At 45.5% G+C, this 26,356-nt stretch overlaps 1 protein-coding gene across 1 annotated transcript; it reads left to right on the top strand.

Moving 5' to 3' along the window:
* On the top strand, positions 1-25,769 carry Pcp4l1 (Purkinje cell protein 4 like 1). Its single transcript, XM_052737583.1, has 3 exons — positions 1-248; positions 23,382-23,436; positions 24,587-25,769. The coding sequence occupies exons 1-3, from the start codon at positions 240-242 to the stop codon at positions 24,727-24,729; spliced, it is 207 nt and encodes a 68-aa protein (XP_052593543.1). The 5' UTR covers positions 1-239; the 3' UTR covers positions 24,730-25,769.
* The last annotated feature ends 587 nt before the right edge of the window (positions 25,770-26,356 follow it).

The raw sequence follows: 26,356 nt of genomic DNA, 5'->3' as shown, positions 1-26,356 counted from the left end.
ATGGGGCCGGTCAGGGCGCGCGGAGCTGCTGACAGGACCTGGTCAGAAGTGGTCCCCCGAGCAGAGCTTCAGCCCCAGCGCCCAGGGCAGCACGAAGCAGCGGCTCGAGGCACGCACTTTCTCCTCCGAGCCCGCTAGGGCGCCTGCCCCGGAGCCCCGCAACTCTCGGCCACAGTCCACGCATCCCCGGAGGACCCCTCGCCTCACCTGCGCCTGCCACGCCCCGTCCGGCCGCCGGGATGAGCGAGGTGAGCCGAGCCGCTCGCCCCCCCTTCTCCGGTGCTCTCGCTCCGGGCCAGGGCTGCGGCGGGGAAGGAGGCTGCGGCTCCAGGTCCCCGGGAGGCGAGGTGTACTCTCTGGGTGGACGCCACTGCCCTTGTAGAACAGCCTCCGGCTCTCCGAAGCTACTGGAAAGGGGGTGTTTTTAGACTACCAACTGTCGATAGCGCTTTGGGGAGGGGGTGACTGGAATCAGCTGTGGGTAGGCAGGAACTGAGCTCTCGGGGTGATAAGCTGTCTCTTGGGATGCTGGTCCTCCGCATCTATCTTACTGCTCCGAGGTTACCATGGCTTTCCTTACTGCCCTCACTTCGGTTCTGCCCAGCCATCCCTAGCCTTGTGTTGTTCTCCATAGGCAGCAGCCAACAAGAGCTCCATCCCTGGCCACCTAACCCCCTTTCAGGTGGCACTTTTCACTCATTCAGTGAGGAACGTTGCGGGTACCTGTCCTGCCTTCCATGAGCACTGTGGTAGAAGCAAGTCCAACCCCTGGGGAGATGGTCCCTTCCAGAGTAGACCTCCATCTTCAGTGCCTGTTACATTGAAGTCTTCGGACAGGTTCCGTGGTGTTCACCGGAGCCAACCCAGTCCTTTAACTGGTTGACTCATTTCAAAGAACACTGTCCATGGTAAGACTTTGAGAAGACATGTCCTATTGTGTGACTTAATTTGTGGCACTCCAAGCACATCCTTGTATTATGAGGTCAAGATTGTCGTTTTAAGATGATGTTGGTATGAACAGTAGCATCCCATGCTTTCCTTGTGTGGCCCCTTTCCTAGTGAGCACGTCTTTGTGTTCAATCCGCTTCTCGGCAATCTGCCAGCCCCTTGTTCTGCTACTTACTAGCTATGAGGCTTTAGGAGCATCGCGGAATTGGTCTGTGCTTCTGCTTTTTTTTTAATCTGTAAAACGAAGGTAATACTGATTGTTCTAAAAGACTAAATTATATGTGCAAAGTACTTTAAACACTACCTGGCTCTGAGTAGACATTCAATCTGGAGTCTGGGTTAGCTATTCTGTGAGTGTGTGTGTGTGTGTGTGTGTGTGTGTGTGTGTGTGTGTGTGTGTGTGTTTCAAGTTAGTCGGTTACAGAAAACCAGCCTAAGAATTTCCAAGGATCTCTTAGTGATGGAGCACTGGCCTACCATGAGTGAAGTTCTGGATTCAATCTCTAATACTGAAAGGAGAGAGAGAGGAGAGAGAAAAAGAGGGGGGGGCAGAGAGAGAGAGAGAGGGAGAAAGAGAGAAAGAGATGGGGAAGAGAGAGAGGCAGAGAGACACACACAGAGAAAGAGACAGAGACAGAGACACACACAGAGAGACAGAGAGAGAATTCCCTGGAGCCTGGCTCCCAGTTTAGATAGGAAAGATGGATATTTTCAGTAGTTCTGCTGACTCCTACCAAAAGTTACCACCTAGGGAGTCAATTAGTGCCAGCTGCTGGGTTTGTCTTGGTTGCCATGTCCACTGAGTTTATTCTGGAAAATCCAGCGAGTCTGGTGGGCTGCAGAGGAAAGAAAGGAGCTTCCAGTATCTCACCTGGTCATGCCTGTGACCATGGCAATCTCGCAGAAAGAAAATAATAATAAAAACCAAAGGAGTGACTTTCTCTATCATTTTTAGCTCTAACATGAGAAGAGAGGCTCTCTTTGCTCTCCCCCAACCAAGGTCTCAGGTTCAAACCACTCCCCCCCAGCATCATGCTTCTAAATCTGACAATTTTAATCCAAGCCATCTCCCCCTGGGAGTTTATCTGAAGGCTATGCTGACATGATTTGTGGTTACTTTGTGCATATGAGGAGATACACATGGTCCCTGGGTAGGACAGTCAGTCAGAGGGCTTTGAAAGTGATATTTAGTGGAGTGATAATGCTGTTTGCACGGTAAGGAGAACAATCTGGTGTGTGCTTGGGGGAAGTCAAATCTTAGGGCCACTCTAGACAGCAGCTGAATCTGACTAGCCTTAATGAGGGGCTCTGCAGAGTGAGAGTGGGATCCTCCAGTGGGGACTCCATGTGGAAGGCTGCCTGGCCTCCTAACCTGTCAGAGAAAACCGGTTCTAGCTAGTAATTTAGCCATCCAAGCTGCCTCCTGACACAGAGCGGAGCCTTGCTTCAGGAATGATTATTTATAATATCCAGAGGCAGCCACCTGGGTGTACACAGAGACCAGCTGTTTCTAAACCACAGCCCCAAGGGGGGATCTCTTGTTTCCCCAAAGGCTAAGAACCAGTCTGTTTTCTTCCTCTTGTAAAAAACCATGATAAAAGCGGAAGTGTTGCCCAGAGTGCTGGAGCTCTGGGGAGACTCCAAATGGCTTCACTTCTCTCAGCCCTACCCTGTGGATCACTTCTTTCAAGTTGATGTGCCCAGGCCAGGAAAGCCCTGTGCCCTGAATCTTATGTAAGTTTCACTTTCCCCACCTGCTTTGAGCCACTGCACAAAGTGAGAAGATTTGGGATGTCTTTAAGAGATTCACATTTCAACCTAGCAACGACTAGAGGTGGGGGCCTCCGGGGCAGGGCAACTGAAAGCGTAAGGCTTCTGGTAGGGCTGCTGAGCAGGACTGCTAGCTCTGTTTTCCCTTGGTGGCTCTCCACTGTCACTCAGTACTGCAGCAGAGCATTTCCCCGTGTCTCCATGCCCCTGTGCAGAGGAGCTGCGGGGACTCGTCGCCAGCTTGTCTGTGTTCACAGCTGGAGGCAGGACTTGATTGCTGTGAATCAGTCTGTCTCCTGGAGTCTAATAACTTTCCCCTCATTCCTGTGAAGCTTGGATGCAGGAAACACATTCTGTCCCCAGGGCTCTTCCCTATAATCCCTTTTTATGCAGTACAGCTGCCTGCATAAAGCAGAACTGCAGGGTTTTGCATGTTGCATTTCTCATCTGTGAGAAACTTAACTGGAAGAATCCTTTGGTCCAGCAGTCACTCTGCTGAAATGGGAGTCACAGCTTACTGGTGACAGTCCCCTCAGTTCCTCTCCTGAGTTTTAGCTGTCAGGGGACAGAACAAGGGACAGATCATCTAGATCGTTAGGCAAGAACTTAAAACTGCTCCTCTCTCCTTTATTATTACCTTACCGAATGGAAACAGATATTTCTCTTTTGGGATTGCTTCCCACCCCACCCCCGGGCGTACATCTGTCTTTGTCTGCAGCCTTCCCCACAGAGGACATTCATTCAGAGTGACAGAGTTCTATTAATTCTTCTATGAACCAGTTGTTAGGGAACTTGCCATTCAAGTCTCTCTCTCCCCCTCCTCATTAATGGTTTATTATTATCACGGTTAAGTTGGACATACAACATAGGACTGACTACTTATTACTAGAATGTCTTCTATCTCTGGAAATCTGTATTTCAAAACAGGGAGACTAGAATTTGGTTCCCAACTTTGTTCATCTTTTTTTTTTTTTTTTTTTTGCTCACCCATTTAGGTTGTTGGCTTTAGCTGCTTGAATAAGAATTTCTGGGCTGGGCGGTGGTGGCGCACGCCTTTAATCCCAGCACTCGGGAGGCAGAGCCAGGCGGATCTCTGTGAGTTCGAGGCCAGCCTGGGCTACCAAGTGAGTTCCAGGAAAAGGCGCAAAGCTACACAGAGAAACCCTGTCTCGAAAAACCAAAAAAAAAAAAAGAATTTCTGGTGTGTAAGAAGTTGATGGTTTTCTCATCTTGTGATGGGGGAGGGGTGTAAAGATGACTCATTCTTCCAAACAGCAGCCACGGTCAGTAATCTCATGGAATGTCAAGTTTCTGTGGGGAAGGTGACCACAGGGAGTGTGGTGGGTGAGTCTGACGCACCTTTCCTGCCTGTTTGTGGAGCGGAATGACTAGTGGACATGATTGTAATCCTGGTTAAAGGGAAGAAGGAAAACCAACAGCTTTCATTTCAAAGTGTTGATTCTGTGATCGCTTACCGCTTTCTTATGTCCTACTTTTCTAACTTTCCAAGTCATTTTTCATAAATCTGGTTCATCATAGAAAAAATAAAGTTTGTTTTGCAAAAATTCTTCAAGGTGTAAAGTCGGGTATAGCTATTACCAGGATAACACCAAAATGAACTATCAAGACATTTTAATGATAGAGTTTTATATTTGCTGGAGAGCTCTAAAGATCATCTGGTCCAATCTGATTTTACAGATGAAGAACCTGAGCTCACGTCTTATCTGAGTTCACAGTACTAAAAGACTAGGGCACAGTGCTGTTGCTGTCTCTGTCCAGATGAATTCTCTTCAGGACTCTTTGAACTTGTCACTCTATTGAATACAGAGGAATCTCACTCGCATGCAGATTTTTTTTTTTTTAAATATAGTACTGGAGATTGAGCCCAGAGCAAATACTTTATCATTAAACCATCTTTTCCCTTTGAGTTTTTATTTTTAATTAATTAATTTGTGGAGACATATATTTGTACCTTGACCTCCTCGTGTTACAGCCTTTACCTTCCAAATGTTGAGATTACAGGAGTTCACCACTATTCCTAGCTCCTTTTAAATGTTATTTTGAGCCTATGCAAGGACACTTCGCTCAGCTTGGGAGGAGGGGACTGGACCTGCCTGGACTGAATCTACCAGGTTCTGAATCCCCAGGGGAGTCTTTGCCCTGGAGGAGATGGGAATGGGGGTTGGGCTGGGGGGAAGGGGGGTGGTAGTGGGGAGGACAGGGGAATCTGTGGCTGATATGTAAAATTAAATTAAATTATAAAATAAAATAAAAAAAATGTTATTTTGAGACAGGTTCAGATTAAGTTGCCCATACTTGCCTTAAACTCACAATTCTACTTTTGTTACCCCTTCCCTTGGTGTCTGACACAGGATCCCACTACGTAGCTCAGACTGGTCTGGAACTTTCTATCCTCTTTGACTCCCAAATATTGAGATTGCAGATATGTGTCAATATGCCCATCTGTAGCTTTTTCTCTCCCTGAGACAAGGTCTACTATAGCCCAGGCTGGCCTCAAATTCACTGTGTGAGCAAGGATGACCTTGAACTTTTGATCCTCCTGCCTCTACCTCACTAGTACTGGAATTGTAAGGATGTACCACTATGCCAGGTTTTTTTTTTTTTTTTTTTTTTTAGTTTTTCGAGACAGGGTTTCTCTATATAGTTTTGGTGCCTGTCCTGGATCTCGCTCTGTAGAACAGGCTGACCTTGAACTCACAGAGGTCCTTCTGCCTCTGCCTCCCAAGTGCTGCAATCAAAGGTATGCACTACCACCGCCAGGCTTAATTTCTTCTTTCTCTTTTTTTAAAAAACATTCTTTTTTTAAAAAATTTATTTATTTGTATTTCATATACAATAGTGTTTTGCCATGGGTGTTGGGTCTCCAGGAATTGGAGTTACAGACAGTTGTGAGCTGCCATGTGGGTGCTGGGAATTGAACCAGGGTCCTCTGGAAGAGCAGTCAGTGCTCTTAACCGCTGAGCCATCTCTCCAGCCCCCAGGCTTAATTTCTAATGAATATATTATAAATACTTTCTCTAAGCAACAGAAACAGTATGATTTAGTAAAGGCTAGAAAGATAGAAAGACATTTTAGAGACCCACAAGACCTACATATTTACCAATAGGGTCTATTTTGGTAGACTACTAGATGTCTTAGTCACTGTTCTATTGCAATTTTTATAAGAGAAAAACATTTAATTGAGGTCTCACAGTTTCAGAGGTTTAGTCCATTATCATCATGGCAGAGAGCACGGTGGCATGCAGGCAGATGCTAGAGCAGTAACTGAGAGCTACATCCTGATCCATAGACAGACAGAGACAGAGACAGAGACAGGGACAGAGAGCACACCTTGCTGGCTTTTTGAAACCTCAAAGCCCACCCCCAGTGACAATCTTCTTCCAACAAGGCCACACCTCCTGATTCTTCTCAGATAGTGCCACTTTCTGGGGGAGGCTTTCTTTTCCTAGGTTTTTTAGTTTTTCCGTAATTGTAGAGCATCAAGGATGAGAAGGAGAGTTTTTCTTTCTGAAAGTATACTACTATAATAGCAGCTCTCTTAATTTTCTCTTTCTTTTGGTGATGGGCATTTTCCATATTAGATAAGCACTCTGCCACTGAACTATAACTACATCCCTGTCAATTCTGTTTGTCTTGGAGGATCCAGTGTGGGAAAGCTCATATCCATGTAAAGTTGGCATATCTGACAACTAAGTAGGCTCTGGATGTTCAGTTTTCCTTCATTTGATAAATTGGCTTCCAAGCAAGGAGTACACAGGCTTTGGGAGGAGAAAGGCAGGACACGGGGGAAAGGATTATTAACTGGGATGGGAAGTGATGAACACTTCTTGGGATTCCAGGATGCCGTGTGCCTACCTGATCCTCAAAATGGCTTGAATAAGCTGCAAGAAAGAGCTAAGGATGGAGGTAATGGGGAGACTGCTGAGTTAGTGAAGTGTTTGCCTGCGACCCAAATTTCATCCCCAAAAAACCAACATGAGAAAAAAATCCAAAACAACAACAACAAAAACCCCAGCAAACAGCTTGTGCAGTGGTGTGCACTTGTAATCTCAGTATTGGGAAGGCAGACATAAGTGGATCCCTGAGCCTTGCTGGCCAGTCAGTTCAGCTTGAGGCTAGTGGGAGATCCTGTCTCAAAAAAGTAGGTGGACAGCTCCTGAAGAATGATGTTTGAGGTTGTACTCCCACTACCATGTGCACAGACTCACATGTATACATATACCTACCACATGCATAATACACACACACACACACACACACACACACACACTCACACATACACACACATACACACACACACTCACACATACACACACATACACACACACACTCACACATACACACACTCACTCACGCTCACACATACACACACATACACACTCACACTCATACATACACACACACACACTCACACACACACACACACACACATACACACTCACTGTAAACTAAATCAGAAGCTCATTCATAACTACTTGGTGATGGTACACATCTGTAATCCTAGTATCCAGGAGGAGGAAGCAGGAGGATGATGAGTTTGAAGCTCCCTGGGCTGTGTAGCCAGTTCAAGGCCAGTCTCAGGTATGAAGGGAGATCCTGCATCAAAAAATAAATGACTAAATGAACAAAGGCTAAGGCTGTAGCTCAGGTGGTAGGTTGCTTGCTAGCATGGACAAAACCCCGAGTTTGCTCCCCAGTTCCACATAAAACAGGATCCTGCAATCCTAGCACTCAGGAGTTAGAGGCAGGGGGATCAGAAGGTGGAAAAGGGCCTCTCCAGGTAGTGAGTTGGAGGCCTGGCTGTGTTACATGAGAATTTATGGAAAGGGAGAGAGAGACTATGAGAATGAGAAAGAATGAAAAAGAGTAAACAAACAAAACATCCATGCCCCTCCTCCTTTTTTGCACAAAATCTACATTTCTTCAAAGTGTCCTTAAATAAATGCCCAGGAGCCTAGACTTTATGGTTAGGTGTGGTGGTGTGTACCTGTAATCCTAGTACTTAGGGGACGATAGCAAGAAGATCAGGAGTTCAGTGTATATAGAGTCCAAAACTAGCCTGAGCTACAGGAGACCCTGTCTCAAAACACTGAAACAATAGGAAATCCTAAAACAGCAACAAAAAAGCCAAACAATGAACTCAGACCTTCTTCTCACTGATCAGGCTTACCCAAGCCTAGCTTGCTTCCTCCCTCCCTCCCTCTCTCCTTCCCTCCCTCCCTCCTTCCCTTCCTGCATTGATAGCCCAGGCTGGCCTAGAGCTCACTGACTCAGGCTAGCCTCAAACTCAGAGATCCTCCTGGGTCAGCCTCCTGACTCCTGACGCTACAGGGGTGAGCTACCACAGGGGTGAGCTACCCTCCTCAACTCTGAGGCTGGATTTCTGCTTCCCACTGGGTGACTCCTGAAGACGCTCTCACCTGGTCCCCAACCTCCACCCAGGGGAAAGCGGTGCCATTTACCACTCTATTGTGCCCAGTGCTGCCTCCCTCCCACACAAAGCCCTCCAGCTGAGTGTTTGCTTTGTAGGCTGTTGGGGGGATTAATACGTTTATTTTAGAACGTTGGCGCCATGGGTGGGATGCACATTGAAGATTATAGTAATAAATGAAGTTTTGGCTTTACTCTCTCTCTCTCCCCACCCCCTGCTCCTCAGCATGGGGTGAAGGCACAGCTCCAAGCTGTGTGCAGAATGCCTCAAATAACCACTCATTAAACTGTGGCAGCCCGGGCTGGGAGGAATGGGCAGGGGCTGTTGACTCACTGCATACCATGAGCTGGCTTGGGCAAGGAATTCTGCCCCTGAATCTAGTGGGGGGTACTGCTATTCCAGGAAACAGTGGGGTGTCTGAGGGGAGAGGGGCAAGCCAGGGCACTGGGGCTGTTGAGGGTCTTGTCTTGAGGTAATGGGCATCTGAGATGTCAGGCTTCTTCTGGCCTATATAGTCTGGATCAGGAGAGGAATGTGCGTCTGAAGAAATGAGAGTAAAGGTTCCTGGTTCTTTTTCTGTTGTTATCTTGAGGGTGACCTTGAGCAAGTCTTTCTGAAGCTGGGAGGACTGCAGCTGGTAGCTGCGTGGAAAGAGTTGAAACAGTTCCAGCAGTACTCCAAAAACAGCAGTCCAGGGTCGTGCAGGGGCACGGGATTCCAGAGGCTTCTGTAAGGGTCTTTAGCAGTGACTTTCATTTAATACCGGGGGAGAACACTTCAGCATTCATAGAAACACCCCCATGGAGGGTTTCACCACCTGGAAAAATATCCACTAACTCTGTGCCCCCCTTTAAAATATCCACTAATTTGTGTTCCCCTTTACTTCCTGAAAGTGGAGTTTGTGAAGTCTCAGATTCATGATAACACAAAGACAAAAAGTGGGGCTCTTTTAAAGCCCATAATTTAGAAATTTTTTTTTTGGCTTCAAGGTCTTTTTAGGTTTCTCTGCCCTGGTCTACAGAGACAGAACTGTGGGTATCCGTGACTGTTCATCGAAGCTCTGTGATTGCAGCAGCAGCAGAATTTGTATTTTCATCTGCACAGCACCCAAGTCATGTCCTGCAAATGCAGGATGCAGTTGGCCTAGGTACAATGAAATGATCCTCGCTTCTGATGATTGCTGCCATTAGCCATCTGCGATCCCTCTTTAAAGTGAAGAGTATGGAGAAAGCCGAATACTTTACCCTTCCCCAAACTGCTTTTATTTGCTGCTTGGAAAAGGGTGGAGGGCTACACTGTCTCCTCTTCTGGTGAGGATGGTTGCTGTGGTAACACCACTAAAGGGGAACGTGACAAAGGAAGAAAAGAAACAGGGGAGGGGGCAGGGTGAGTTGGTCCTGTGTAACACTGAGTTCTGGGGTACCTGCTCCCCAGTAGTGGCAGCCGGGAAGGAGCAGCTGAGCTGCTGTTACGTGGACTGTCCTTAGGTGCTTTGCCAAGACAGTGCTGAGTCATACAATTATTTTTGGATTTTGTTTTTCTTTTTCTTTTTGTGTTTTATTTCTTTTTTTTTTTTCAAAAGACATAGTTTCGAGCTGGGTGATGGTGGTGCACGCCTTTAATCCCAGCACTTGGGAGGCAGAGCCAGGTGGATCTCTGTGAGTTCAAGAAAAACCAAAAAAAAAAAAAAAAAAAAAAAAGACAGGGTTTCATTATATAGTCCATATTGGCTTCGAACTCATGATCTTCTTAACTCAGCCTCCCCAGTGCTCCCCAGTGCTGAGATTATAGGCATGCTGTACCATGCGTGGACACAATTATCTTTGGGGTTATTTGTTTGTTTTTATTCTTGGTATTTAATTTTTTTCCTGGGGGTGGGGTGGGTGTCCCAGGAATTGGCAGCCAGTGCTCTTCTTTTTTTTCCTTTTTCTTTGTTTGTTTGTTTGTTTGTTTCTCTGTCTCTCTCTCTCTCTCTCTCTCTCTCTCTCTCTCTCTCTCTCTCTCTCTCTCTCTGTCTCTCTCTCTCTGTCTCTCTCTTTCTTTTTCTTTTTTCCCTTAAAGAAGGGTTGCTCTATTATGTAGCTCTAATTGTCCTGGAACTCACTATGTAGACCAGGCTGGCCTTGAATTCACAGAGATATGCCTAACTCTGCCTCCTGAAAGCTGAGATTAAAAGCATGCTCGGAGGCACTTGCCTGCAGCAATACTCCTAACCACTGAGCAATCTCTCCAGCCTCCCCCACCCCCTTTAAGACTGATTTTCATATGTATAGAAGGGTTTTGCTTGCGTGTGTGTGAACCGTGAGCTGAGCTTGCCTGGTGCCTGAGGAAGCCAGGAGGCACTCGACCTGAGTTACAGATGGTTGTGAGCCCGCATGTGGTTCTGGGAACTGAACTTGGTCCTCTGTTACAGCAGCAAGTGCTCCTAACCCCTGAGTCATCTCTCTAGCCCTAATAAAACATTTTTTTAAAAATTTGTTTTAAAACCTGTTCTGTGGTGAATCATGCCTGTAATTCCAGCACTTAAAAGGTTAAGGAGGATTGCCATGAGTTTGATATAAGCCAGGGCCACACAGTGAATTCTAGGTCAGCCCAAGCTACACAGTGTAAGACCATGTTTAAAAAAAAAAACAACAAACCCCAAACCAAACAACAAAAAAGTTTCTGAATACAAGTTCTTTATCAGATATGTGATTTGCAAATATTTTCTTTCTGCCTGTCGCTTGTCCCTTTTTTCTCTTAGGAAAAATTCAGTTTATAATGTTTTTCCATGAGTTTTGCTTTTGGTGTATCTAAAAAAAATTTTTTGTATCCTAAGGTTGCAAAAACTTCCCACTGTGCTTGTCTAAAAATTTATACTTAATTGTAGCTGCTGCTGTCTTATTGAGGCAAGATTTCTTTCTCTCTTTTTGGTTTTTCAAGACGGAGTTTCTCTATGGAACAGCCCTGACTGTCCTAGAACTCACCCTGTAGACCAGGCTGGACTCAAACTCTCAGAGATCCGCCTGCCTCTGCCTCCTGAGTGCCGGGATAAAGGGCTTGCGCCACCGTGCTCTGCTTTGGGACAGGATTTCTATGTAATGCTGGAAGGCCGGCAGTGCTGTGTAGACAGACCAAGCTGATTTCAAACCTGCATCAGACTTCCTGTCTCTGCCTTCAAAGTTCAGGTTTTGTGTCTATTTGTATTTAATTTCTGTAAGGTACAAGTTATAGTTTGGGGTGGGCTTCTTTTGTTTGGCTTTGCCAATGACAGTCCAATTGTTCCCTTACTGTTGGCTGAAAAGAAGATCCCTCCTTCCTTCCTGCCCCAGAGTCTCCCCTTCTGCTTTCATGTCCCATGTATTCCATCATTTTCTCCTCTTTCTTAAGATCTCTTGGTCCCCTTACTATTTTTGTCTTGCTCATGTGCCCAAGACACCCACCCCCTCCCACCTAGAGTCTGCAGACGAGAGAAAACCTGCTATTTGTCTTTCTGAGTCTGGTTTATTTCTCTTACCATAATGACCTTCCCTATCCTTTTAATATTATTTGTTCCTCAGACCTTGGTCCCAGGCCCGCCCTGCTTCTTTTCATTCTAATGGTACTCGGAAAAGGAATTCATATCAAAAGGTCGGGGGGAGGCAGAGAGAAAAAGCGGGGTGTTTGTGTTTGAGAGAAAAAGGAACTGATTGTCCTGATTCCTAGAAAACAGAGCGGGGATGAGACTGGGAGCTCAGATAGGACAGGACCTCATCTGGATGCTGATAAAGGTTCTGGGAAGGTGGAGACGGACGAGTATAGGATGTTTTCCCGTACTGCAATTGGAAGAACTGAAAAGGATAGACAACTTTTTGGAGGGAAATTCTAGAGAAAGAAAAGGGTCCCGATCTGCATCTTAAAGCCTAAAGAAAAAAGTTCCCTAACCCAGCAGGCCTTTCGTCTTTAACCCCACCCCATTCCACCCCACCCCATGGGAAGGGTAGAGTCCACACCTTTGAGCTGCAGAGAAAACAAAAGAATACTCATGGGGAATTGGCACCTCCTGCCAAGATGATGGAATGGAACATTGTTGGAAGACATCAGGCCCAGAGGAGAGAGTAGAGGAAAGGAATATGAGAAGGTAGGCAAGGAAAGAAACTGAGGCTCTCTAGGGACAGCCAGAGTTGATGGGCTTCACAGTTGCTAATTAGTGTTTGGTACTGAGGCGTGCGGAAACAATTAGTCCTGTGTGGGCAATGACACTGAACTGAACCCACCTCCAAGCTCGCTAGCACTGAAATAATAGTTTTGAATGTAAGCAAGGGAGTCATTTGCTATGGAAAAGAGTGGGATGATCTTGCACATGTAATTCTCAGACTCTGAAGGGCCAGGATCTGGCCCTGTGCGTGAAGACTATGACTAATCCCTGGAGATCAGTTTGGTGTGGCAGGAGGCCCACAGAGCAAGCATTGGGAAGCAAGGTGGATGGTCAGATCAACAAGCAGAGGAGGAATCTGAGTGAGGATGCATGGTCTGGGATAAAGTCCTCACAGAGCATGTAAGATTGCACCAGCATGAGAAGGCCGGTTCCAGCTCCCCAGGGCTCCCTGTGGAGCATATGTGAAGAAGGCGTTTTGGATGTGGATTGAGAAGCTAGACTTTGGATTCCACTGCTTAACTGCGGGTGTAGAATTAGATCATCATTCCTGAGATCTTCCTTCCTACCTGGGGATTGCTGTGCTCTATGGGATGACTTGCAGGGTTAAGGCCTTCACATTAGAGTTCTCCCATAAGTGCATGTGGGTGAATGTGAGTGCATGTGTGTGCACACACATGCACACTTTAGTTGTCAAACTAGATATCATATAACATAATGTTCAAGAGCCTGGACTCTAGCTGGGCGGTGGTGGTGCACACCTTGAATCCCAGCACTCAGGGAGGCAGAGGCAGGTGGATCTCTGTGAGTTCTAAGCCAGCAAGGTCTACAAAGCGAGTTCTAGGACAGTCAGAGCTGTTACCCAGAGAAACCCCGACTCAAAAAAACAAAGAACAAACAAACAAACAAAAAAAGAGCCTGTATGATCAAAAACACTAATGACAGTCTATGTTGGAGAGGATGCGGAGCAAAGGGAACACTCCTCCACTGTTGGTGGTAATGCAAACTTGTACAACCACTGTGGAAATCAGTATGGCGGTTTCTCAGAAAATTGGGAATCAATCTACCTCAAGACCCAGCCATACCACTCTTGGGCATATACCCAAGGAATGCTCAATCATACCACAAAGATACATGCTCAACTATGTTCATAGCAGCACTATTTGTAATAGCCAGAACCTGGAAACAACCTAGATGCCTGTCAACTGAAGAATGGATTAAGAAAATGTGGTACATATGCACAATGGAGTACTACTCAGCAGAGAAAAACAATGACAGCATGAAATTTGCAGGCAAATGGATGGAACTAGAAAATATCGTCCTGAGTGAGGTAACCCAAACCCCGAAGGACAAACACGGTATGTACTCACTCATAAGTGGATACTTGATATAAAGCAAAGAACAATCAGACTGCAACCCACAGAACCAGAGAGGCTACATAGCAGGGGGGACCCTAGGATGACTGTGGCTTATAATAAGTTTTGGTTTTACTCAATCACTGGGCAAGCCTCAGTGAAACATTTCATTATTAGGATAAGAATTTGTACTGTATCAAGCTGATAATAAAAAAGAAAAAAAAAAGAGCCTGGACTCTTTTAAGAGGTTAGACTGCCTTTCTGGCTTTAAATTATGACCTTGTGACTTAACTCTATAACCTTAGGCTAAAAATTAACCACTCTTGACCTCAGTTCCTGGTTTAAAAAATGAGAATAACAATACCTATTGTATGGAGCTATTAGAATAACTCAGCATGTTAGTGTTTTTAATGTGCATACAAAAGTAACAGATTAGTAGTATTATTTATGTGATAATAAATAACAAGGTAAGGTAACATTCCCAAGTCCTTGATTTCTGTCAGCTCTCCTAGTTGGATCCTGTAAGGAGAAGAAAGACTTTGCTGGACCACTATTTACCATTGCTATTTCTGACCAGAAAGCAGGAGAATACCACCTGAGAGGTTTGTGAACCACACCTGCCTCGAATGAGTGGCTAAGAAGAGGCTGAGACACAGCAGATCTGTTGCAGCTCTTGAGTTGACGTTTGGAGATCTGAGTGTTTGTAAGAGGTTTTCTTAAAGAGCACCGGATGAACTTGAAATATGGATGGTCTGATGCCTGCCTATACATGTACCAGACCACCCTGATTCTTCTAACATTGATGGCTTTCAAGAAAACAACCCAGAGCATTTGAAGCGGAGGACAGGGACCAGTGAGCAACTGAGTACCATATAGAGGCTAGTCCAACTGTCCCCACCCCCAACAAGTCACAAACAGCTAAATCTAGAAATGCAGTGCCCACAGTGGCTATTTTGAGAACTGGCTAGAAAGAATAGAGAGGCAGGAGAAGAACCTCTAGCACTTTTCAACGGATGGTGTGAGGGAGAGTTCACGGGGTGTTGTGAGCAGTGGGGGCCTTACAGTACTCCTTTCTGGCCTCTCCAGTGGAAACTCTTGATCTTAGGTTATGACCTTTCATAAATATAACTCAGATGGAGCTGGGAACCCCTGGGGAGCCAGATCACAGCCACTGCTCTATTTCGAGGCCAGGGCAGGCTCAGGAAAGAGGAAAGCTGGCAACAGCAGAGGAACATGGCAGCCTGTGTGCTTCAGCCCTGACACACATCTTGCTTAGAGAATTCAGCTCAAGATCAGCTGACTTGAGAAGGAAACAGCCCGTGTTAGTTATTTTCCCATTGCTGTGATAAAACACCTTGACCAAGGCAGCTTACGGAAGAGAGTTTATTTGGGCATACGGTCTCAGAGGGTTAGAGTCTCTGATAGTGGAGAGGAGGCAGCAGGTGTTAGGAACTGGATGCTGAGGGCAGAGGCTCAGGGCTCCCGTTTTAAATCAGAGAGAATAAACTAGAAAATGGTGTTAAATCTTTAAATGCTCAAAATCAGCCTGCTTCCAGAAACACACTCCCCTCAACAAGGCCACACTTCATGAATCTCCCCCAGACAGACAGCGCCACCATCTGGGGACTTGTGTGGTTTGAGAATGGAATAAGAGCCCAGAGGCTCTTATGTTTGATACTTGGCTCCAAATGGTGGAACTGTTTGGAAAGGACTAGGAGGTGTGGCCTGGAGGAGGTTTGCCACTGGAGGATGATGGCTCTGAGGTTCCAAAAGACTTAGCCATTCCTAGTGTCTCTGTTTCCTGCTTGCAATTTGGTTTGAGATGTGAGCTTTCAGCTGTTCCTGCTGCCATGGCTTCACCCTGCCATCATGGACTCTAACGCTCTGGAACCATAAGCCCTATTAAATGCTTCCTTTTATAACTTACCTTAGTCAGAGTCTTATAACAGCAACAAGAAAGTAACTAATACAGTCTCATAGTTAGGCTTTCTACTGCTGTGTGATAAAGCACTGCCTTGGTTAGGGTTTCTATTGCAGTGAAGAAACACCATGGCCATGGCACTCTTATAAAGGAAACCATTTAATTGAGGTGGCTCCCTTACAGTTTCAGAGGTTTAGTCCGTTATCATCATGGTGGCAAGCATGGTGGCTGGGAGTATGGTAGTATGCAGGCAGACATGGTGCTGGAGAATTCTACATCTTGATCCAAAGGCAACAGGAAGTGAACTATCTCACTGGGCGTGGTTTGAGCATATATGAGACCTCAAAGCCTGCCTCCATAGTTACATACTTTCTCCAGCAAGGCCACACCCACTCCAACAATGTCACACTTCCTAACAGTGCCACTCCTTTTGGGGGGCATTTTCTTTCAAACCATCTACAAGCACCGTGACTAAAAGTCACTTCAGGGTTTATTTCATCTGATAGCTTGTAGTCCATCAACCAGAGAAGTCAGGGCAGGAACCTGGAAGCAGGAGCTGAAGCAGAGGCCATGGAGGAATGCTGCTTACTGACTTGCTCCTCATGACTTGTTCAGCTTGTTTTCTTATAGTACCCAGGACCACCAGCCTAGGGATAGTACAGCCCACAGTGAGCTGGGTCCTCTCACATCAACAAAAATGCACAGCAGACTTGCCCAGCTAATCTGATGGGGACATTTTCTCAATTGAAGTTCCCTCTTCTAAAAGGATTCTACCTTGTGTCAAGTTGACATAAAACTAGCCAACTCATACAGGGGCTAAGCATTCAAACACCCAGCACTATAGAGAACATTTCTTTTTTTTTTTTGGTTTTTCGAGACAGGGTTTCTCTGTGTAGCTTTGCGCCTGTCCTGGAACTCACTTTGGAGACCAGGCTGGCCTTGAACTCACAGAGATCCGCCTGGCTCTGCCTCCCGAGTGCTGGGATTAAAGGCGTGCACCACCACCGCCCGCGAGAACATATCTTATTCAAATCACCACAAAAACCCCTGAGGGGAGATATTTAGCATGGGGCTCCAACTGCTTATTTTTAAAGGGGAGGAGTTAGGATGAAGAGGAAGATTTGGTGGGTTAAGACAACAAGCTTGGAGTAAGACAGAGGAATAATGGTTAAAACCAGGACAACAGCCAGGCGGTGGTGGCGCACGCCTTTAATCCCAGCACTCGGGAGGCAGAGGTAGGCGGATCTCTGTGAGTTCGAGGCCAGCCTGGTCTCCAAAGTGAGTTCCAGGAAAGGCGCAAAGCTACACAGAGAAACCCTGTCTCGAAAAACCAAAAAAAAAAAAAAAAAAAAAAAAACCCAACCCAGAATAACAGTTAGAGATTTGTTGGCCAACAGAGGAAGTAAGGTTTGAAGTTAGAGACCGTGGAACTATTTATTAACTTGCCTCTTGATCCATGACTCTCGTGTCTGGACAACTGGCCAGCAAGTCTCTCACTACACATGATCCATGCTATGTGTTTTCAATGCTGACAAACTCTTGTGATGACAGTCGGGCATAGTGAAAGGTATTACCTACTAGACCATTATACCGATCATGTGCAAAAAAATAAAGGAAAATCAAAGGAAAATCAAAAAGATCAAAGAGAAAAAGAACAATGACTGGGTCAGTCATCCCAGAGTTTCAAAAATAATCCTCCCATGAAGCCCTTCTGGGTCTGCAAGAGAGTAGCAGGACTTCCCTGGGGTTTCAGTATCTTGATGGGTGCCTTTTCTTGTTTTTCTTTGTTTTTTTCAAGACAGGGTTTCTCTGTATAGCCCTTCCTGTCCTGGAACTCAGTCTGTAAACCAGGCTGGCCTTGAACTCACAGAGATCTTCCAGCTTCTGTCTCCCAAGTGCTGGGACTAGATGTGCCACCAGGCCCAGCTTGGTGTGTTTTCAAATTCCACCCACCCACCCCCACCTCTGTAGCTCAGGCTGGCTTGGAATTTGTTATCCTCATTCATTGGCCTCCTGGTTGTTGGTATTATACATTTGTGTCCACACATCCAGCCTCAGATTTTAAAATTTTGTTTTTTTAATTCACTATTTGTGTGTATGTGTGTTCCAGTGGACACAGGTATACCTATGTGTATGGGTGTCCACATGTGTGGAGGCTCCAGGCTAACCTTGAGTATTGTTTCTCAGGTGCTGTCCACTTTGTGTTTGAGTCTCTCATTGGCTGAAACTCACCAGGAGGCGAGGCTGACTGATGAGAGAGCCCCAGAGATCCACCTATTCCTGTCTCTCCCTGTGCTTGGATTACCTTGTTTCTATATGTGGTTTCTGGGGATTGGACTCAGATTATATATATATAAATATATATAAATATATAAAATAGGTAAACACATAATATCTTTAAAAAATATTGGACTCTATCAGTGCTGTGAAGAGACACCATGACCACGGCAACTCTTATAAAGGAAAACATTTAACTGGGGCTGGCTTACAGTTTCAAAGGTTTATCCATGATTGTCATGGAGGGAAGCATGGCGGCATGCAGGTAGACATGGTGCTGGAGAAGGAGCTGAGAGTTCTACATCCAGATCTGAAGGCAGGAGGGAGAGAGAGTGACACTGGACCTGGCCTGAGCATTTGAAACCCCAAGCCTACCCCCAGTGACGTACTTCCTCCAACTAGGCCACACCTCTTAATGCCACTCCCTAAGCATTCAAATATGGGAGTCCATGGGGGGCATTCTTACCCAAATCACCACAATCAGTTTATTATTGCTTGTTTGGTTCTCAGGATAGAAACCAGGGCCTTGAACGTGCTAAGTACATACTCTACTACTGAGCTAAACCCTTGCCCAGACAGTACTGGTTTATGACCTACTTTTTGTTTTGTTTTGTTTTCTGTTTTGAGACAATGTCTCACTGGTTGGCCTGGAACTCACTCTGTAGACCAGGCTGGCCTCATATTCACAGAGACCTGCCTGCCTCTGCCTCCTGAGTATTGGGATTAAAGGCAACCCTGGCTGTGACCTGGCTGTGACCTACTTTTAAAGATACTTTTTTATGTTCAATAACCACATATGACCATTTGTGTGAGTATGTGTGTGGGCTATATGTTGGGGGTGTGCATGTGCACATGGTGTGCATCCACACAGAAGTCAGAGGACACCCTCAGGTGGGGGGCCGTTCCTTAAACACCATCCACCTATCTTGGGATGGTTGGGGAGACAGGGTCTCTTGCTGACTTGACGCTTGCCAAGTGGCTTGGCTGGCTTCCCAGCAAGCCCAGAGATCCACCCGTCTCTGCCTCCTCAGTGCTGGGGTTACAGCTCTGTGCCACCATGCCTAGACTGTTTACATTGGTTTTTAGTATTGAACTCAGGTCTTGATGCGTGCACGCTGACCCTCTGCTAAACGAGCTATCTCTCCAGTCCACACCTCACTATTTTTTGTTAATATTTTAAAATTTTAATACCTCACTATTTTTATGTTAATATTTTTTTAATTTTAAATTACTTTCTCATTTTTGTTTATTTAGAAGTAGACTTGGAGTTAATTTACAAACATTGTTAATAGCCAGTAAGATGGCTCAAGAGCTAAAAGCACTTGACCCGCAAGCCTGACAACCTGAGGTCTAGCCTTGGAACTCACAGTGGAAGGAGTAAACAGACTCCTGAAGATAGTCCTCTGACCTCCACAATGCACCATGGCACACATTCACCCAAAGCACACATATGCAGTATGTACATACTTACACTTATAATTATAAATGAAATTTAATTAAAAAATTTAAATATAGATTTTGAGCACTAGGGTTAATAGAAAAAAACAGTGTTCTGGAAAAAAATTAAGACCACCTAAAATTGTGGGTATGGGCTTGCCAAAGGAGGATTGCCTTTGGGTTTTTTTGTTTTTTCCCAAGACAGGGTTTCTCTGTGTAGTCTAGCCTGTCTTGGAACTTGCTTTGTAGACCAGGCTGGCATCGAGATCATAGAGATCTGCCTGCTTCTGCCTCCTGTGTGCTGGGATTAAAGGTGTGAGCCACCTCCATGCCCTGCTCCTTGTTTGTTGATTTGTTTGTTTTTTCAGACAAGAGCTCATGCAGCCCAGGCTGGCCTGCTACTTATTATATTTTTTCAAGGCTATCTTGAACTCCTGACCCTTCAGCCTTCATCTCCCAAGTTCTAGGATTAGAGCCTGTGTTTCCACACCCTGATCCTTCCTCCTAGCTTTTTATTAGAATAGTTGACCAGAGTTGAAAGTATAGTTGAGTGTGCATCTCTGTGCCCTCAATAGTGCAATCATTATTAACACATTAGCACACTGTGTCAGCATGTGGAAATACTTGGTCTGTGGAGTGAGGAGTCAGCCTTCCTTCGTTCCAAAACCAAGTCTACTTACCATTTTCTATTTGTATGACTTAGCCTTGGGTGAGATCCAGAACATTGTTCTAAGGCTTGTTTTTGTTTTTTATCTATAAAATAGGATGACATCTCAGAATTAAATAGGGCAATTATCGCTTAGTTATCTGTTTTATCTTCTCATTGTACTGGCTAGTTTTATGTCAACTTGAAACAAACAACAGTCATTTTGAAAGAGGGAGATTTAATTGAGAAAATGCTCCCATCACATTGTCCTGTGGGCAACCCTGTTTTATATATCTTTGATTGATGTGGGAGGGACTGGATCACTGCGGGTGGTGTCACCTCTCGGCTGGTAGTCCAGAATACTATAAAAAGGGAGGCTGGGCAAGCCATTAAGCAGCATTCCTCCATGGTCTCTGCCTCAGTGCCTGCCTCCAGGTTTCTGCCTTGAGTTCCTGCCCAGACTGTCTTCAGTGATGGACTGTGATGTGGAACTTTAAGCTGAAATAAACCCTTCCTTCCCCGGGTTGCTTTTGCTCGTGGTGTTGATTACCGTAATACAGACCCTAACTAAGACACTTACCATGGAAGACAGAGACAGTATCTTGGTTGGTTTCACTTTAAATCCACAATCAGTAACCTCAAGAGGGCTCTTTCACTCTCTGGTAATCTTGCTACATCACATCACTCACCCACTTACTTAGATGACTGTGTCACTCATTCTCATCTTTCCTCAAACCTTTAACACTGCTTGATACAACAGGCTTTCTTTTGGCCACCAACCAGCTCCCAAATTATGACCTGGAAATGTATTATTAGTTATGAATGCTTGGCTTTAGCTTACACTTGTCCCATTAGCTCTTATAACTTAAGATAACTTATAATTTATAACTTATAATTTAACCTGTTTCTCTTCGTCTATGTTTTGTCTCAGGGCTTTTTACCCTTCTTTCATTCTGTATGTTCTACTCCGTGTCTGGCCGGTTGGTGGCTCTCTTCCTTCTTCCTTCATTTCTCTCTCTTCTCTTTGCCCACCAGCCCTGCCTAGTGCTCTCCTGCCTAGCTATTGGTTGTTCAGTTTTTTATTAGACCAATCAGGAGCCTTAGGCAGGCAAGGTAAAACAGCAACACATCTTTACATAATTAAACAAATGCAGCAGAAACAAATGTAACACATTACATGTTAAAGCAATATTTCACAACATCTTGTCCTTAACTCTCCGATGACAATTGTCCTTGTTTCATTGAGTAAATAGAAACACTCAGTAGAGATCATCAGTACATTCCTACCACATCTGCTACCAATTTGCATCCATCCCATGCCCTCATTCCTATCTGTAAATGCTGTGTCAATACCCCGTCTATAGCCAACCCTTCCGCTTATGAACTGTATCTGTTTTTTCTTGCTCATTCGCGATACCATTCTGGTAACTATCCTTTCTCTCTTCCATCATCAATTTTTCCTTCTCTACTGAATCATTCCTATCAGCATTCAAATCTCCTGCTTTAACAAACACCTTTCTACAACCTCATACCCATCCCAAGCTACTGTCCAGTTCTGCTGTCTTTAAAGAGAAAGCTCTTTCACAGAGTTCTCTATACTCAAAATCTCATCTGCCAATCTAGCTTGTTACCACGAAACTTCCTTGAAGTCTGATATTCTCTATCACTTCGCCACTCTGACCCTAGTCTAAATGGCCACTCTCGTGCTTACGCTGACGGAAGACTCTCCTAATTTTCCCCTGTGTTTTTTCCCCTCTTTCTCTTATGTGGTTTAATCTCTGTCAAATAGAACAATCCCTTAAAAACATGACAGAGAGGCTGCAGCATGACCAGCCTCCTCATACTCCTGCTGCCATGCCTCCTTAGACATGATGGGCTGTATCCTTTCTTTAATTGTGAGTCAAAATAAACCCTTACTATAAAACAAAACAAAACAAAAAACCTAACAAAAAACACGCTAGAGAGACTGGCATCATGGCACACACCTGTCATCCCAGCACTGGGGAGGTGAAGAGCTGGAGGCAGGAGGATTAGTTCAAGGGCTACCCTGTCTGCATAGAGACCCCATATCAAACAAGCTAGCAAACAACAAACAAGAAACATCTCCTCTTGGATAACTAGCAGATATCCCAAAATTGTTTTAAAAACAAAAACAAAACAGAACAGACTTTCTGATCCTCTCCCTAAACCCCACACCATTACTTGTCTTCTCTGCAGGAGGAAATGAGAACTCCTTTTTTCCCGTTTTTCAGGCCAATTCTCCTCCTCCGGAGCCATCCTTGACTCCCTCTTTATCACAATACCACTTATCCAGTTAAAATCACCTTGGCCGTAGTTTGAAAATAATACTCATAAGCTCACCACTTACCCCTGCCCTGCTACTGGGCTGATTCAAGCTACCATCTTCTTTGCTTGGTTTACTGCAGCAATCCCCCCCCCTTCCCCACAGGCTTTCTGCTTCCTCTTTCATGAGCCTTTTGTGCAAATCAGAGTTCTCCAATGCCTTTCACTTCTAGTAGAAAGAAATCCCTTATAAAGTCTCCCCGAGGCCCTACGTAATCTGCTCCTACCCTTGGCTAGGTCTCCATTCTTCCTTCTTCCTCTCTCCACTTCAGCTGTGCCTGGATCCCGACGTTCTTCAAAGAGGTTGGTCATACTTCCACCCCAGGGTCTTGCCACGGATATCCACAGTCTTCACCACCCTTCCTCCTACAGCTTTCTTGCTCAGGTGCCACCTTTCGGGCACTTTCCCAGGGCTGGTGATACAGTTCAGTGTTAAAGCATTTGTCTAGCATGCATGAGGCCCTGGACTCCTTCCCCAGGACTCGATGATGATGATGATGGTGGTGGTGGTGGTGGTGGTGGTGGAGGTGGTGGTGGTGGTGGTGGTGGTGGTGGTGGTGGTGGTGGTGGTGATGATGGCTCCACAGCTGACCAGATCGGCTTTTCCTCACAACTATGTAAAGGCCTGCTCCCCTGACCTTGTCTAGTGCTCATCACTTATCTACCTTGCTTTTTCTCTGGCACTTTTTATCACCTTACACCACCGTCATTTTGTTTGTCTGAATAGCCCTTGAATGAGCTCTGTGAACGCAGGGCTACTTTATCTATTTTGTCCTCTACAATTTCTCTGACCTCAATAAATATTCATCGATTTAATTAATTTTGAAAAAAGTTTTCATTAAGTAGCTTGCTGTGTGGCCAAACTTGGTCTGGAGTTCTTGATAATCCTCCTGCCTCAGTCTCAAGAATGTTAGGATTACAAGCATTTCTCTATCATGCTGGGTTTATTGAATGAATGTTGATTTTTTTTTTTTTTAAATCTGATCTCAAGACCTACTTCTTCGAAAGATCTGGGAAATATGTCTGGTCATGGAAAGCTTGAATGTGCATAAAAGACCTAAGGCATTGGTACCTTCGAACTTCCATGCATATCTCACATTGTTATTCTTTTCTTTCAGCTCAACACAAAAACACCCCCAGCAGCCAACCAGGCATCTGACCCTGAGGAAAAAGGTAAGTGAGGCTGGGCTAGGCTGTTAGCAGAGCTAATGAAGGCTGCAACATGATACAAGCAGAACTGTAAATCTAGAAGCTCCGAACACCAGATGTCAAAGGAATATGGCTGTGGACAAGTGAAACAAGGGCTTACTATAGCTCTAGGTTCTTGCTACTTTTTCCTAAGATGTAATTATATCGGCATTCTCTCTCCACTTTATCAAGTAGAGTCTTGAATGGTTGGAAAGGCATGTAAAATGATAAGAAGGGGCCAGCGGATGGCTCAATGGGAAAACGTGGTTTTTTTTTCCAAGCCTAATGACCTCAGTCAATCTCCAGGACACACATGATGGGACTCAACAAGTTGTCCTCTGAAGCCCACGTATGGGGCACATACAGATTCTGGGGGGGTGGGGGGAAGTAGTGTATTTTAAAAGATTTGTTTATTTAAAAAATTTCTGTGAGCCGGGCCGTGGTGGTGCATGCTTTAATCCCAGCACTCGGGAGGCAGAGGCAGGAGGATCTCTGTGAGTTTAAGGCTCACCTGGGCTACAGAGTGAGTTCCAGGAAAGGCACAAAGCTACACAGAGAAACCCTGTCTCGAAAAACCAAAAAAAAAAAAAAAATTTCTATGTATGTGTGTGCGCCTGTATGAGTTTATGTGCACCACATGCATGAAGGTACCCAAAGAGGCCACAGGGCTTCAGAGCTGGAATTACAGGTGGTTGTGAACCACCAGATGTGTAGGCTGGGATTGTAACCCAGGTCTCCTGCAAGAGCATTAAGTACTCCTAACCACTGAGCCCTTTCTCTAGCCCCATAAAACATTTTTGAGTGATAAGAAGAAACTTATCAGATAATCCAAGCCACTGTTCTCCACTAAGAGTTGAAGCAAGAAAGTGTACTTTAAGGATCTGAACGGCAGGATTTAGGAATAAATGACGATAGAAGACATTTGTTATTTGATCCAAGAATAGCAAAACCTCTTGTGGAAACTATGCTAATTCTAAGCCTAGCACCCTAACTTTTAGAATCATCAGTCAACTGTAGTCCTTGAGAAGACTGGGGGACCTCAAAGAGTCTAGCTCAAAGTGCTGTATTTGAGGTTTGGAGGAAAGGACTGGAATCGGTTGGGTTGACTCATCAGTGTGTCTCCAACTGTCTACAGGGAAGGCTGGCAGCATCAAGAAGGCTGAGGAAGAGGAGGAGATCGACATTGACTTGACAGCTCCAGAGACAGAGAAGGCCGCCCTTGCAATTCAGGGCAAGTTCAGGCGATTCCAGAAAAGGAAAAAGGATTCCAGTTCCTGAGTGGCCAGCCTTCCCTTCACCCCTCTCCTTCCTCTCTCCCCTCCACAGCTCTGACTCTCATGTGTCTTGTCCCTTTATCCCTCTAGCCTCTCCTGGAGGCAAGCTTAACCTTTATAGATTCTTTTCTCAGCCTCTCTTAAGCCATCACAGCAGTAGAGACACAAGGACATGAGAAGACTTCAGTTGGTAGTCACTAGGCTAAGGGTGGATCAGTCCCTTGCAGAGAACAAAAGGTTTTGAGGTATGACCCTCCCCTACCCCTAATGCTAAAGGCAGGATGGGAAAGTCTTCAGAGCACAGTGCCTGAGGGTGGGGTCTATGTATTGTGCCTGTTCCAGCATTCAGACTTCAGGCAACACTTTCAGGTCCTTCTGCAGCACCCCCTTCATCTCCCAGGAGTCAGTCACCATGCAGCTGCCCCTTTCCCCTGGGCAGACATAAATCAAGGAGCTTGCAGAGTGCGGTGGTGCATGCCTTTAGTCCCAGAACTTGGAAGGCAGAGGCAGGTGGATCTCTCTATGTTCAAGGCCAGCCAGGGCTACATAGAGAGAGACCTTGTCTCAAAAAAACCTGCACCCACACACACACACAAAAAAAATCAAGCAGCTTAACATATTAGTGCATGCTGAGTAGATTCCATCCAAGGAAAGAAAGCAGGTAGAGGGGCAAGGAAAATCTTCCTTCATTGTCCATTCTGAAATCAGAGGAGCCAGAGATGGCAGAAGGTCCAGAGGCCATAAGCTAAGAAATGAAAACTAGGAAACATTTAGGAAGGAAAGAAGTAAAGAAGGGCAAGATGTCTGAAGCTACAAGTTATTGTTAAATAAATACTACATGAGGGGCTCTCTGGCCTTTGCTAATCTGCCTGTCTCTTAATGCACCCCCATCTCTTGTCATCCCCAGAGCCATGTGAGCCAAGTGACACCCTATAGTTCTCAGCCACCCCACTGTGGAGTCAGGGCAAAAATAGCCACTGTATGTGATTTTAGCATGTTTAATAATCATAACAATAAAAAAAGCCCTCAAATGGGGCCGTTGGACCTCTGCTAGTGTTTTTTCATGGGTTGAACATGAGTGTAAGCCTAAACCGGCCCGGGGAGGGCGGTAGAGAGGCCGTGCGGATTACATGACTGCGCAGGAAACCAACAGAGCCTGAGTAAATTTCAGCTGAAGCGAATCCTGCCTTCCTTCTCCCGACCTTGGCCTCACCTTGATGCACCGCCCACACTGTGTCGCTCTGCTGCTGTCACCACCCTCAGGGTGCACCTGCAAGGATGATGTCTTCCTGCTCCCCTGCCAGCTACGAGCACACTTGGTACATAGCTCTGAAAACCAACCTATTCTTCCTGGCTTCTTATCCCCAAATGACCTGTTCCAGATTTCCCTCCTACTTGGTCTTCTTCCCAGAGTCTCCCGTCCCCTCCTAGTGTTTATAAATTAAGAGATGGAGACAACGACTCTGGACACTAAAGAGTACCACTCTTTTTTTTTTTTTTTTTTAAGAATTTATTTAACTTTTTATTTTATGTGCATTGGTATGAAGGTGTCAGATCCCCTGGAAATGGAGTTACAGACAGTTGTGAGCTGCCACGTGGGTGCTGGGATTGAACCCAGGCCCTCTGGAAGA

This window comes from Peromyscus californicus, unplaced genomic scaffold, assembly GCF_007827085.1.
Source record: "Peromyscus californicus insignis strain IS unplaced genomic scaffold, ASM782708v3 Scaffold_14__1_contigs__length_90479793_seg_2, whole genome shotgun sequence".
Lineage (NCBI taxonomy): Eukaryota > Metazoa > Chordata > Mammalia > Rodentia > Cricetidae > Peromyscus > Peromyscus californicus.
This window is presented reverse-complemented; position numbering and strand designations above follow the sequence as displayed.

Excerpts from the sequence above, each read along its gene's own strand:
- Pcp4l1 (XM_052737583.1), top strand. Across the intron at positions 23,437-24,586 it reads ATCTGACCCTGAGGAAAAAG|GGAAGGCTGGCAGCATCAAG; the intron begins GTAAGTGAGGCT and ends AACTGTCTACAG.